General features: G+C 51.6%; 1 protein-coding gene across 1 annotated transcript; it reads right to left on the minus strand.

Moving 5' to 3' along the window:
• Positions 1-11,986: 11,986 nt before the first annotated feature.
• LOC148220890 (olfactory receptor 14I1-like) lies at positions 11,987-13,333 on the minus strand. Its single transcript, XM_088180924.1, has 2 exons — positions 12,643-13,333; positions 11,987-12,104 (listed from the first exon to the last, which is right to left on the minus strand). The coding sequence occupies exons 1-2, from the start codon at positions 12,976-12,978 to the stop codon at positions 12,087-12,089; spliced, it is 354 nt and encodes a 117-aa protein (XP_088037050.1). The 5' UTR covers positions 12,979-13,333; the 3' UTR covers positions 11,987-12,086.
• Between the last annotated feature and the right edge of the window lie 424 nt (positions 13,334-13,757).

Raw genomic sequence — 13,757 nt, forward strand, 5'->3', positions numbered from 1 at the left:
ACTGTGCCTTTCTTCTGCAGAGTACTCAGAATGGAAGTAACTATAAACTGTTTTGCTCCTCTTCGTAATTTTTTGCTACTGTTATACTGTTTTTCTACTGCTATCATGTATTTCAGAAATTAATTTCACTACTCATAATATTTCTACATCAAAATTTACCTTTCCTTTATAGCACAATGACTTTTTAAAAGCTTATTGTCTGTACATTTTTTAAATGAAGTACTCTGATCTGTGGGGAGAGACCAGAGCTACCTCCCTTCTGAACCACCCTGAGAACCTGGACAGGGCTGTGGTGTGTTCTGGGCACTGACCTGGAACTCAGGGATGTGGAAAAGGCCTTTGGTGTCAGGGATGTTGCGAAGTCTGGACAGTGTCATTGTGGGACCTCTCTCAAACCCCTTGGAAAGGCGAGAGCCATCCCAGAGGGTCCTGGGCACTTGGGAAGGGCAGACATGGAACCAGTCTACAAACAGGGCAGGGAGGGGCACTGGGACAGTCACAGACTGGTCAGGCTCAGCAGGAAAGGGCAGGTGGCAAATCCTCCTGCAGCCATTCCAGGCACTGGCAGCACAAGGCAGGGATTGCAGAACCCCTGTGGGACGGAAAAGAAGGGGATGTTGTGTGCCCAGACTTTAGCCAGGTCTGGGACATGGTCTGCTGTGCTCTCCTCAGAGCCAGATTGGAGGGAGCTGGGCTGCAGGAGGGGAACATGGGGTGGGTGGGAATTTGGCTGAACAATCAGGGTAATATGTCATCCATGGCACAGAGTCCTCTTGGCAGCCACTCCCTGGTGACATCCCTCAGTGACCAGACCTTGACCACCAGTGTGGAACATTTCTATTATCTCTACAATGGCATGAAATGCACTTTCAATTCCTTTGTGGATGCTGCCAAGTTGCAGGGAGTCTGTGACCGTATTCATCTGGTTAATGGTGACTGCAAAATGTAATTGGGCAAAATGACTGAGTTGGGTAAATTTCTCTTGCCATCAGGTGTCAACCAAGCCACAAAAAAGGTTGAATTTATGTATGAGATAAAAAGGCAGTTCAATACGGAAAATCAAACCCAAACAAAAAAAACCAAAAAAAACAAAGCAAGACCCACCGGCAACACCAAAAAACCCTACAAACCAAGCAAGCACAAAAAGCAAAGGCTGTACACAGAAGAAAAGCAAATCCACAGGAAATCTCCTAGCAGCAGAAAATACTTAACCATATTGTAGCAGGAGTGGATTCTGTATGTGTAGGTGCTGTTTTGAATAAAAATGTTCTTAAAAAACAAATCAATTCCCTACGCCCCTTGCCCGTTGCTTCTCTCAGTTAATTTCTGATCATGGTGTGACATGGAATGGAACATCCCTTGGGTCATCCAGCCCAGCTGTCCCATCCCTGTTCCCTCAGGAACACTTGCCCACCCCAAGCCCATGGCTTGCAGGGGGTTGCAAACACACCTCGTGGGGAGAGCACTGTGACAAGGACAGGAGAACAGAACAACATTTACACTTATCAAGGGCAGAGAACAGAACAGCACAGCCTTGGAGAAACAGATAAAGGATGTAGCTGAGGCAAACAGAAGTCACACAAAATGCAAGGAGGATGCCAGCTCAGCTCTTCAAGGCTGATAAAGCAGAAATTATAAAAAACAATAATATTGCCCTAACTCAAAAGTGGAGGTTGAGAAGAAGCTCCCTGAAAAGGGCACTGGATGTTGAAGACAGACCCCAAAGAACCATAGAAGGACTTGTGATAAGGAGTGTAACTATGTCCAATAAATTCAAAGAAAGTGGGGATAGCTAAAGAGTATGTAACCAGTGTGTGTGATAAAAACTCTGTTCATTCAATGCTCAGTGCACTCGAATGGAGGAAGGTTTGCCACAGTGACCACCATGATGTAATAAAGAATATTTGTTTTCAGATATTCAAATCTGTGTTCAAAACTTTCTATCCTGTGGATTTCAGTGTCAGTGGTGTCCTTGTCTCCATTATGCCCCTTGCACAGTTTCCCAATGGCCCCTTGGTTCCATGGGGCCCTGCTGGATAACAATGGACCCTTGGTTCCATTTGGGTCTGTACTGTCAAAATGGCCTCCTTGGTTCTGCACTGCCACAATGCTCTTCTTGGTTCCACGAGGCCTTGGTGTGTCACAACAACCCCTTGGTTCCATGAACTGCCATGGTGTCACCACAGTCTCTTGGATCTGCAGTATCATAATGGACAATTGGTTAAAGCAGCCCTGCAACGTCACAATGAATATTTGGTTCATGAGGACCCACAATGTCACCATGGCCCCTTGGCTCCACGAGGACTTGCTGGATAAGAATGACCCCTCAGTTCCATGAGGTTTTGTACTGTCAGCAATGCTCTCCTTGGGTCCACAGTGTGAAAATGGCTGTATGGTTCCATGAGGTTCCTCAGTGTCACAGTGGTCTCCTTGGTTCCATGGGGCTCTGCAATGTCACAATGTCCCATTGTTCCCATGAGGTCCTGACACATCAACCATGTCCTTTGTTCAAATGAGGCACTGCAATGTCACTCTGGACTCTTGGTTCCATGAGGCTCCATAGCCTAACATGGTTGCCTTGATTCCAAGAGGTTCTGCTGTGTCACTCTGGACTCTTGGTTCCATGAGGTTCTGTGGCATCACCATGGTCTCCCTGGATCCGCAGTATCACTACGGACCTCTGGTTCCATGTGGCCCTGCTGTGTCTCAGTGGCTCCTTGGTGCCATGAAGCTCCACTGTATAACAATGGAATCTTGGTCCCATGAGGTTCTGGACTGTCAGAATGGTCTTCTTGGTTCTGGACTGTAACAATGGACCTTTGGTTCCATGAGGTTCCATTATGTCACAATGATCTCCTTGGTTCCATGAGGCCGTGGAGTGTCACAATGGACCCTTGGTTCCATGAGGTTCCATAGTGTCACCATGGTCTCTTGGGATCCACATTGTCACAATGGACAATTGGTTCCATGGGACCCTGCTTTGTCACAATAAACCCTTAGTCCATGAGGTTCTGAGTGTCACAATGGTCTCCCTGGTTCAATGAGGCCCTGGAGTGTCACACTGGACCCTGGGTTCCATGAAGTTCTTCAGTGTCACAGTGGCCCCTTGGATCCATGAGGTCACATAGTGTCACCATGGCCTCCTTGGATCTGCATTGTCACAATGGACCATTGGTTCCATGTGGCCTGGCTGTGTCACAATGGTCTCCTTGATTCCATGATTGCCCTCAGTGTCACAATGGAGCCTTGTTTCTGTGAGGCTCTGAACTGTCACAATTGTCTCCTTGGTTCCATTAGTTCCCGCTGTGTCACAGTTGTCGCCTTAGTTCCATGAGGATCCAAAAGCTTTGAATAAACTGAGTGACACCTGCTTAACACACCTGAACTGTCTGTATTCAAAAGAGGGGTTAAAGGTGAGAATGGCACCAGCAGCTTCCATCTGCAACAGAGATCCAGGGAAAGGACAGGGACAGAGAATTCACCTGAAAGACTCATAGAATTCTGCTTACAGAGATCATGTCTGCTCACACTCGCCCTTGCAGAAAGGAGACATCATTCCAGGCATCCTGGACTGAGCATGTGCTTCTACAGTGGGGGTTTGTCATTTAGGAAACCTGCTCAGACTTTTCCATTCCTTCCTCACAAACAGGAAAACTTCTCCTGGGCCTGTGTGCAGGCAGAGCCCTGAGGAGAGCAGGTGGGACATGGTGCAATGGGCTGGGACACCCATCTGCAGAGCTCAGGGGACAAGGTTCTGCTGCAGGGCACAGGGATGTCAGTCCCAGGTGGGCGATGTCAGACATGGTGAGGCTGGGGGTGAGGAGCAGGTTGTCCAAACAGGGTCAGCCTGCAAGGGGTTCATTCTTCTGCATGCCCACACCTCCTAAGGAGACATTCATCGTCAAGGTCACCCAGGGAATGTTTCAACCACCTCTTCTCTGAGCTGAAAAGTAAAAAAATATTCTCTTGACTAAAAAAAAAAATCATGAGATACACTTTGAAATTGCTTCCTTAACAAAACTCCAAACTCACTCCAATCAGCTGCACAAGCCCTGCAGACTTGAAGACAATTGAAGGAAGACAAGGAGCTCCTGAAGACTTTCTGTATTTTAATGATTCCCAGGGTGGATTTGGGGCTGAGCCCAGGACCCTCAGGCACTGAAAGAAGGCTGAAGAAGCCGCTCAAGGAGTCAGAAGCAAAACTCCAAGTCCCTTGGAGCATCAGTGGCCCCACTGAGGGCAGGGAGTGCCAAAGGCTCCCTGGGGACTGGTGAGAGCAGATCCTTGAGGGCAGGATTGCAGGAGCCCGAGGCTGTGAGCAGGGAACTGCAATGCTGAGCAAGGCCTGGGCTGGGTGGAGGAAGCAGAAAGGCCAAGGCCTGAGCCCAGGCCTGGCCCAGCAGGGCCTGTCCCTCACAGGTGGCTCGGGGCTGTTCCTGGGGCAGTGGGATGGCAGGGGCAGCAAGGACAAATGTCATCAAGCTGCCAGCCCTGGCAGCCTCCTGAGGGAGGGCCGAGGCAGAAGCAAAGTGCAGCCCCTGCCAGGAAAGTTCCTTCTGTGGGGCTGCAGAGGCCCTGCCCGAGCCCAGGGCACAAAGGCCTGGGTGCCTCTGGCCCTGCCAGCCCTGCCCAGCCCTTGGCCATCTCTCCTGCAGGCTGTGCCCCCTGTGCGTGCTGCTCCTGTGCCCTGGCCGGCTGCACACGCCCATCTCGCTGTCCCCCCCAGCATTTCTCAGCCCAGCATTGCTGTGCCCTCCCTGGGCTCCCTGCACCCAGCGCTGCCGGCTCCTGGCACACAGAGCCATGGCCTGGCCCAGCCTCACGCTGGGACACCTCGGGCACCAACATTCTGCCCTGGGAGGGACTTTTCTGTTTCCTCACCTCCAGGCTGAACCTTCCAGGCTGCACTTTGGGGAGGTTTCCTTCTCTTCCCACTGCCCAGGAAAGCTCTGTCTCCTGCTGTTCACAAAGAGAGAAGGGCTGGTGGGAGATGTGGTGGTCAGAGGCTGTTTGGGCTACAGTGACCATAAAATTATTGAGTTTTTAAATATTCTGTGAAAGGAGGAGGGGCCTCAACAAAACTTCTACACTTGAGTCACAGCAGATTTCAGTTTATTCAGGATGCAGATTTTGAAAGCACTAAATCAGGTACTGATTTTCTTATGGGAAAGCGCATTTTCAAACAAAGGATTCCAGAAAGAATGGACACACTACAAGAAAGAAATCTTGAAGGCGCAGCCTGTCCACCTGTGCCAAAAAGTGATCAGTGAGGTAGCAAGAAAACTGACTGGCTTGGCTGAGCATGGAGCTTTTTCCAAGCACTCAGGGAAAAAAAGAGGCTTTGGACAGAGAGGTAGACAACTCAGGAAGGGTTTAAAGATGTTTTTTTAATCATGCCAATGAGAGAATTAGAGAAGTGAAAAAAATTAAGAGAAGTGAAACCTCAATTAAGACATAACCTGGCCAACTCTGCAGAAGATATCAGAAATTATTTTCTTAAAACATTAAAGGCAAAACGAGGGACAAGTAGAAAAGCCATTCTTTTTTTGGTGGGATATTGCTGCCAAAGATGAGGAAAAGACTGGGATACTTAACCCTTTCTTTGCCTCAGTTTTCAACAAAAAGTCAGTCAGGTTGTCCTCAGGACAAGTGTTCACCTGAGCTGGTAGATGGGGACAGGGAGCAGAACAGACCCCTGTAATCCAGGAGGAAGCAGCTGGGGACCTGCTGAGCCACTCAGATGCTCACAGGTGTCTCTGGGACCAGGTGGGATCCATCCTAGGGGGATGAGGGAGCTGCTGGATGAGCTCCCCAAGCTGCTCTCCATCATTTCTCATCAGTGCTGGCTCAGCAGGGAGGTGCCAGAGGACTGGAGGTGCCAATGTGAGCCCATCCCCAAGAAGGGCTGGAAGGAGGATGTGGGGAACTGCAGGCCTGTCAGCCTGACCTGGGTGCCTGGTGAGGTGATGGAACAGATCACCTTGAGTGCCATCACAGGGCACCTCCAGGATGGCTGAGGGATCAGAGGCAGCCAGCGTGGATTTCAATATCTGCATTGATGATCTGGATGAGGGCATTGAGTGCAGCATCAGCAAATGTGCAGATGGCACCAAGCTGGGTGTGAGTGTGGATGTGCTGGAGGTAGGAGGGCTCTGCAGAGGGACCTGGACAGGCTGGATCCAGGGCCCAAATCCAACAAGGTGAGGTTTCACAAGACCAATTGCTGGGTCCTGAACTTTGGCTACAACAACCCCTGCAGAGTTACAGGCTGGGGACAGAGTGGCTGGACAGTAGCCAGGCAAAAACGGACCTGGGGGCACTGATGGACAGCAGGCTGGACAGGAGCCATCAGTGTGCCCAGGTGGCCAAGAAGGCCAATGGTTCCTGGCCTGGATCAGGAATGGCGTGGCCAGCAGGAGCAGGGCAGTGATTCTTCCCCTGTGCTCAGCACTGGTTGGGCAGCACCTCGAGTGCTGTGTCCAGTTCTGGGTCCCCAATTTAGGAAGGACATGGAGGGGCTGGAGTGTGTCCAGAGAAGGGCAACGAGGCTGGTGAGGGGTGCGGAACACAATTCCTGTGAGGAGGGGCTAAGGGAGCTGGGGATGTTTATCCTGGAGAAAAGGAGGACTCAGGGTGACCTTATGACTACAACTCCCTGGAAAGTGGTTTTAGTCTGGTGGGATTTGGTCTCCTTCTTCAGGCAGCAATGACAGAATGAGAGGACACAGTCTTAAGCTGCACCATAGGTTGGATATTAGGAAAGTATTTTTTAAAGAAAGAGTGATGAAGTACTGGAATAATCTGCCAGAGGTTGGTGGTGACATCATCCCTGGATATTTTTAAAAACAGACTGGTTATGGCACTCAGTGCCATGGTCTAGTTGAGGTGTTAAGGCAGGGGTTGGACTTGATGATCTTGAAGGACTCTTCCAACCCTGTGATTCTGTGAATTCTCTGAGTCTTTCAGCTGAATTCTCTGTCCCTGTCCCTTCCCATGATCTCTGTTGCAGATGGAAGCTGCTGGTGCCTTTTTCACTTTTTTCCCATTTTCTGAATACAGACAGATGTTCCTAGGAGTGTTAAGCAGGTGTTGCTCGATGTTTATGCAAAGCTTTTGTATCTTCATGAAACCAAGAAGACCCTTGTGACACTGTGGAACCTCATGGTACCAAAAATCATTGTGACATTGGGATGGGATGGTGTCAAGGAGAACATTGAGATCCTGTGGATCCAAGGAGACCCTTGTGACACTGTGGAACCTCATGGTACTAAAAATCCATTGTGACATTGGAGTCTGATGGTACCAAGGAGACCATTGGTATACTGCAGAACCAAGGAGACCGTGGTGACACTGTGGAAACTGATGGAACCATGGGCATTGTGACACAGCAGGGCCTTGTGGAACCAAGGAGTGAATTGTGACTCTACCAAACCTCATGGAACCAAGGGGCCTTTGTGACTCTGAGGAACTTCACAGAACCCAGAGTCTGTTGTGACACAGGATACTCATGAAACCGTGGAGAGCGTTTTGGAACCAAGGCCTGCTGGAACCAAAGGGCCATTGTGGCTCTTCAAGGCCCTGTGGAACCAAGGGGAGCACAGTGACACTGTGGGGCTCCATGGAACCAAGGGGCAATGGTGACACTGTGGAGCTTTATTGAACCAACAGTCCATTGTGACACTGCAGGGCAGTATGGAATCATGGAGACCACTGGGACACTACACAGTGTTATGGGATCAAGGGGCCATTGTGACACTGTGGGGCCTCGTGGGACCAAGGGACAGTTGTGGAACCATGGAACCAAGGAGACCATTGTGACACTACAGGATGCCATGAAATTAAGGATTCATGTCACAGTGTGGGACACATGGAACCACAGGGCCATTGTGACACTGTGGGGCCTCATGGATTTATAGAGACCTTTGTGACACTGCAGGGCTTCATGGAACCAAGGGGCAGTTGTGACACTGTGGGGCCTTGTGGGACAAAAGACAACCGTGACACTGCAGGACTTTGTGGAACTAGAGGTTGATGTGACACTTCTTGACCTTGTGGAGCCAAGGAGAGCATTGTGATGCTCCAGGACACAAGGGAATTGCTGCAAATAATCCACATTTTAATTTTTTTAATGTAACTTCAGTCAGGGGTTTGTTTGCCTTTGCCCAGCAGGAGGGGAATGGAAGTTTCTCTTCAATCTACAGATTGGGAGTAGTCAGAAGATACATAGGAGATAAACAAACGCCAATGAACATCACTCCCAGTGTGGTTGGAGACACCTGGTCTGGGAAAAGATTGGTAAGAGAATCAAAAAATGAGGGCCTAATTCACATCAAAGGCAAAGGGATCAATAACCAATAGGAGATTGAATACTAAGAACTGTGCAATTTAGGATCAATTAATTTCTTCAATGAAACATGATTTTCTCTGGGTTTTGTCTGTATAAGTATGTGAAAAGCCTAGTAAAGAACCATGTGTGATGGAATGATTTTCACTGCCCAAGCCAGGCATGTGTGGACGGAATGATTTCTATTTCACATGCTGGGCACAAAAACATCCTGGCCAGAAGAAAGTAATGCCTAAATCCTCAAACACTGAGAAGATGTTGTTGGAGAGTTTCTGTTTTTCATGGAGTTTCAGTGTCAGTCCCACTGAGGTCCATCACCAACACAGGCTCCTCCTGGACTCCTTGGAGGACAGAATTGGAGGCCATGATTGCACAAAGCTCCCAGAGACTCCAAGGCAAAAGCAAAACCCAAAGTCCTCTAAAAAACCTGCAGTCCCTGGGAGCATGAAGGAGCCCCCCAGGGCCATTCCTGACCAAGGCTCCCCAGGGACTGGTCCCAGCAGATCCCTGAGGCCACTGGGATGTGGGGGGATGCTGAGGGCAGCACAAGGGGTGCCAGTGGCCAGCCTTGCTGGGGCTGTGTCAGGAGGCTCCAGTGGCTCAGAACAAGGTGTCTCCTCACAGCCCTTCCTGGCTGTTGGGGATTGAATTGCTCCCTTTTCTTTCTGTGGAATTTCTCCAATTGTTATGCTAAGTATTTTTGGCTACACCTTCAAACGGTAATGTTCTCTCACAGGGGGGTGGGTGGAGGGGGAGGGAGCAAGACCAGAAAAGGAAAGGTGGGATGGGGGATCTGGGCGGGCTGGGACTCTCTCTCGCTTGGCTCATGGAGTGGGAGGATGGCCCGGGCTCCAATCTGGCATCTCCCCCTGCCATCCCAGCACTGAGATCCACGCTCCCTGCCGTTGGACATCGCTCTGCTGCTCTCCCACCTCACCCTACTGTCTCTGGACACTCTGCTGAGCACCACGACCGACACCATGAGGGGGGAGTCGCTTCCCCATCCCTCTCACCCCTGGGCCGCTGCCGCCATCACCCAGCCCTCTTCAACTGCGCGGGACCTGCCCTGCCCCCAGCACCGGTAACAGCACAGGGAGACGGCCTGTGGCCAAAAGGGACTGGAACTGAGCTATACTGTTCTGTTCTGTTGTCAATTTTCATAGCTGTTGTTGTTGTCTGCCTTGTTAGATATCAGTAAAGAACTGTTATTCCTATCCCCATATCTCCTGCCTGAAGGCCTCTGATTTGAAACAAAAATAATTAGAATGGAGGGGGTTGCTCTCTGCATCTCAGGAAAGGGGCTCTTGCCTTTCCTTAGCAAATACCTGTCTTTCAAACCAAGACAGTGGCACAGACCCTGCTGTGCGCCAGGGCACCAAGACTTGCCTTCTCCTGGGCACTGCCACCCCTGCCAGGGCCCTTGGCCATGTCCAGCCCAGCTTGTCCTGCACTGTCCCACAGCTGCTGCTGTGTCCCTGCAGGCTGCACACTCCCATCTCGCTGCTCCTGCCTCTGCCCTGCCATTGCCAGCCCTGCCCTGACCTCTGCCCACCCTCACCCTCTGTGCCTTGGGACACACACACATACACTGAGCTCATCCTCCTCCTCCTGGCTGCTTCTCCTGCCACAGCACTGCCCTGGGAGGGTTCATTCCTCACTGGAGCTGCTGTGTTTGTACTGGTGCATTTGATAGCTCTGCTTCTGTCTCTCTGCCAATTCTGCCTTCAAAGAGCTCTCCAAGGCAAAGATTCATTGAATGGTGGAATAGCAGAGGTGGGAAGAGCCCCCTGAGCTCCCTTGGCCTGGATGTGGCTGGGATGGAGTTCCCTTTGCCCAGAGCAGCTCCTGTCCTGCAGTGCTTAGCTCTCGTGGCTGGAGTGGGTTTGGTCCCAGCCCGAGGCTTTGGCTGCTCCTGAGCAGGGCTGGCCCCACATGAGGCATCTCTGCAATCCCCCAGCCAATGTCCTGGGGGTGGGCAAGTGATCCTGGGGACACAGGGATGGGATGGGATGGGATGGGATGGGATGGGATGGGATGGGATGGGATGGGATGGGATGGGATGGGATGGGATGGGATGGGATGGGACGGGATGGGACAGCTGGGCTGGACTGACACAAGGGATCTTCCATTCCATGGGATTTCCTGATCAGTAGGGAAATGTGGGTGACAAGAGGGTCTCTGCATTGGCTGTATTAATCCATTTGTCTTCCAAAGCAACCACTACATGTGTTGAAATCTTGTCTCTCCATCATCTTCCTTGCTTCTGCATCTGGCCTTTGCTTTTTAGTCCCCCTAACATTAATCTATTTTTAAGGTGACCCACAATCTTTTCACATTATTTTCTCCTCTTTTTTTGAGTAAGGAGGGACAGCGACAGAAACACTTGGCTGTCTCTTGATCCCCAGAGAGGTTTAACCACAGTCATCTTGCCCAACTCTGCTCTTATGGGCACACCCAGCAATGTCAGGGCTCTGTCAGGTGCCCAGCCCTGAGCTGGGCTCATGCCCTGCTCAAAGCCCCAGGGGTGTCAAGGGACTCGAGTCCTTCCCTGGCACACACACACACAGTTCATTGTAGCACGGGCAGGGGCTCCCTGGGCTCTGCTGCCACTGCCAGAGCCTGGCAGGGACCTCAGCCCTGTGGGTGTCACCCTGCCCTGCCCCTGCCCAAGGTGCCCCACGGCCGAAGGGATGGACACAGGGAGCTCTGGGCACAGGAGCTCATCCCAGCCCTGCATCCAGGGGTTCCCAGGGGATGTTATTCTCTGGAAACTCCAGGAACAGCTGCAGGTGTTTGTGTCACTGGGTTTATGTCCCCTCACACACACACAGGATGTTCAGAGCTGTGGAATGTCCCTGAACTGCAAACACAGACTCCTGACCCGGTCACTTGATGTCCCTCCACGCAGAGAAGAACAACCTCTGTGCCCTGGGGTGAGAGGCCACTGCTGGGAGCGGCGCTGGCTTTGCAAGGGCACTGCTGGGACAGCCCCACCCTGAACACTGCCACACTTGTGCTGGTCACTGCTGCTCTCCTCTCCAGGGCTCTGTGTTGGGAACATCCTTGAGAGCAAAGTGGGAAGGAGATTGAAGCTTTCAGGCCCTGCACTGGGGAGATGCCCCTGCATGATGGAAATGCTGCTGCAGAGCCCAGCTCTGTCCCAGCAGTGCCCATGGCCTGTCCCTGCCTGCAGTCCCTGGACAGTCACACAGCAGGACTGGGAGTGAGCTGAGAGAGCCCTGAGGCCTTAAACCAACACAGGGCTCTGAAGGGGAGTGTGGAAATGAAGGATGGGGAGGTTGTGGAGCAGAAGCTCTGGGACTGCCTGCAGGAAGGAGCACTGGAATTCCCTTTTTGCCTCAGATCTGCCCAGAGGCACCAACCCTGCAGCTCCAAAGAAGCCAGGGAGCAATAATGTCAGGGGAACATGGTAACACAGAGTTCTTTATTTTGTGTAAGCAGTTAAGTAGAATAGCTCCCAGGTTACAGAGTCTCTGGGTGTGCTAGAAGGGCAAACACTGAATTTAAAATCCTACAGTCAAAGACTTCTGTGCAAATGAATTCTCAACAGTGTAACACCTGTGTGAGCAGCAAAAAAATACAGGACACAGAGTGAGTGTAAATGTAACACAACAACAGCAATGCAGAAAAAGAACAGTTTATTGCTTTTGAACAGCATTCATGATAATTTTCTTCAGGCCATCCTTGAGTTCCTGGCTCCTCAGGCTGTAGATGAGGGGGTTCATGGCTGGAGGCACCACTGAGTAAAGAAATGACAGGGACAGATCCAGGGATGGGGAGGAGATGGAGGGGGGCTTCAGGTTAGCAAAAATGCCAGTGCTGAGGAACAGAGAGACCACGGCCAGGTGAGGGAGGCAGGTGGAAAAGGCTTTGTGCCTTCCCTGCTCAGAGGGGATCCTCAGCACAGCCCTGAAGATCTGCACATAGGAGAAAACAATGAACACAAAACAGCCCAAATAAAGAAAAGCACTTAGCACAATGAGCCCAATTTCTCTGAGATAGGATTTGGAGCAGGAGAGCTTGAGGATCTGGGGTACCTCACAGAAGAATCCCCCCAGGGCATTGCCATGGCATAGGGGCAGGGAAAATGTATTGGCCGTGTGCAGCAGAGCATTGAGAAAGCCACTGGCCCAGGCAGCTGCTGCCATGTGGGCACAAGCTCTGCTGCCCAGGAGGGTCCTGTAGTGCAGGGGTTTGCAGATGGACACGTAGCGGTCGTAGCACATGATGGTCAGGAGATAAAACTCTGCGGAGATGAAGAACACAAAGAAAAATACCTGAGCAGTGCAGCCTTCATAGGAGATGTGTCTGGTGTCCCAGAGGGAATTGTGCATGGCTTTGGGGACAGTGGTGCAGATGCAGCCCAGGTCGCTGAGGGCCAGGTTGAGCAGGAAGAAGAACATGGGGGTGTGCAGGTGGTGGCCGCAGGCTACGGCGCTGATGATGAGGCCGTTGGCCAGGAGGGCAGCCAGGGAGATGGCCAGGAAGAGGCAGAAGTGCAGGAGCTGCAGCTGCCGCGTGTCTGCCAATGGCAGCAGGAGGAAGTGGCTGATGGAGCTGCTGTTGGACATTTCCTGTGTCTTGCCATGGGAATCTGTAAAATAAATAATCATAGAATAATTCAGTTTGGAGAAGACTTGAAATATCCCAGCCCAGCTTGGTGGCACTTTCCCCCCCCACTGCCTGCCCAGGGCTCTGCTGCCTGGAGCTGTCCCTGCCAGCAGCTGCTTCCCTGTGCCCAGGGCTGGGCCCTGCCAGTGCTGCCAGAGCCCAGCCCAGCCCTGGGGGCTCAGCTCTGCCCTGCAGACCCCTCACAGCACAGGGCACTGCCCAGGGCCAGCTCTGCCTCTGCAGGATCTGATGGCAACATCACAGCAACCCTGAGGAGGCTGGAAAAATGACACTGGTGTTGCCTGGGAGGGACCCTGTGCTGATTTCTGTCACTGACTGCTTTATTAAGATCCGAGATCAACATTTTTTTTTTCCCAATCTGAACTGAGAGATGAAAATCTATATGCAATTTTCCCACCTACGCAACACGGAGCAGCAGATTATAAAATCACGATTTTCCTTTTTATGCAGCCCCTGCCTCACTGTGCTCCCTGTATAATCTGTTTGAAAATGTTCTAGATTTAAATGTCATGCTGGGAGCAGCAGTCCTGAACAATGCAACATCCTCACCACACAAGGAGAACACTTCCAAGCCTTACCAGCTGTCTCCTTCCACCCAGACCTTGTCCCCCAGTGTTGGGAGCAGCTCCCAGGGCTGGCTGAGAGCTGTCCCTGGCAGGCAGCGGAGTCCCTGCCCCAGCACAGCGCCCTGGGCTGCAGGACCCTGCTCTGCACCACAGCCCTGGGCACCCCTGGCTGCTCTACACAAGAGATCATCAGA

The sequence above is a fragment of the Sturnus vulgaris genome, chromosome 30 (genome assembly GCF_052056855.1).
Source record: "Sturnus vulgaris isolate bStuVul1 chromosome 30, bStuVul1.hap1, whole genome shotgun sequence".
Classification (NCBI taxonomy): domain Eukaryota; kingdom Metazoa; phylum Chordata; class Aves; order Passeriformes; family Sturnidae; genus Sturnus; species Sturnus vulgaris.

What these genes read in the sequence shown, in the direction of transcription:
- LOC148220890 (XM_088180924.1), bottom strand. Translation starts at nt 12,978, where the DNA reads ATGATTATTTATTTTACAGATTCCCATGGCAAGACACAGGAAATGTCC.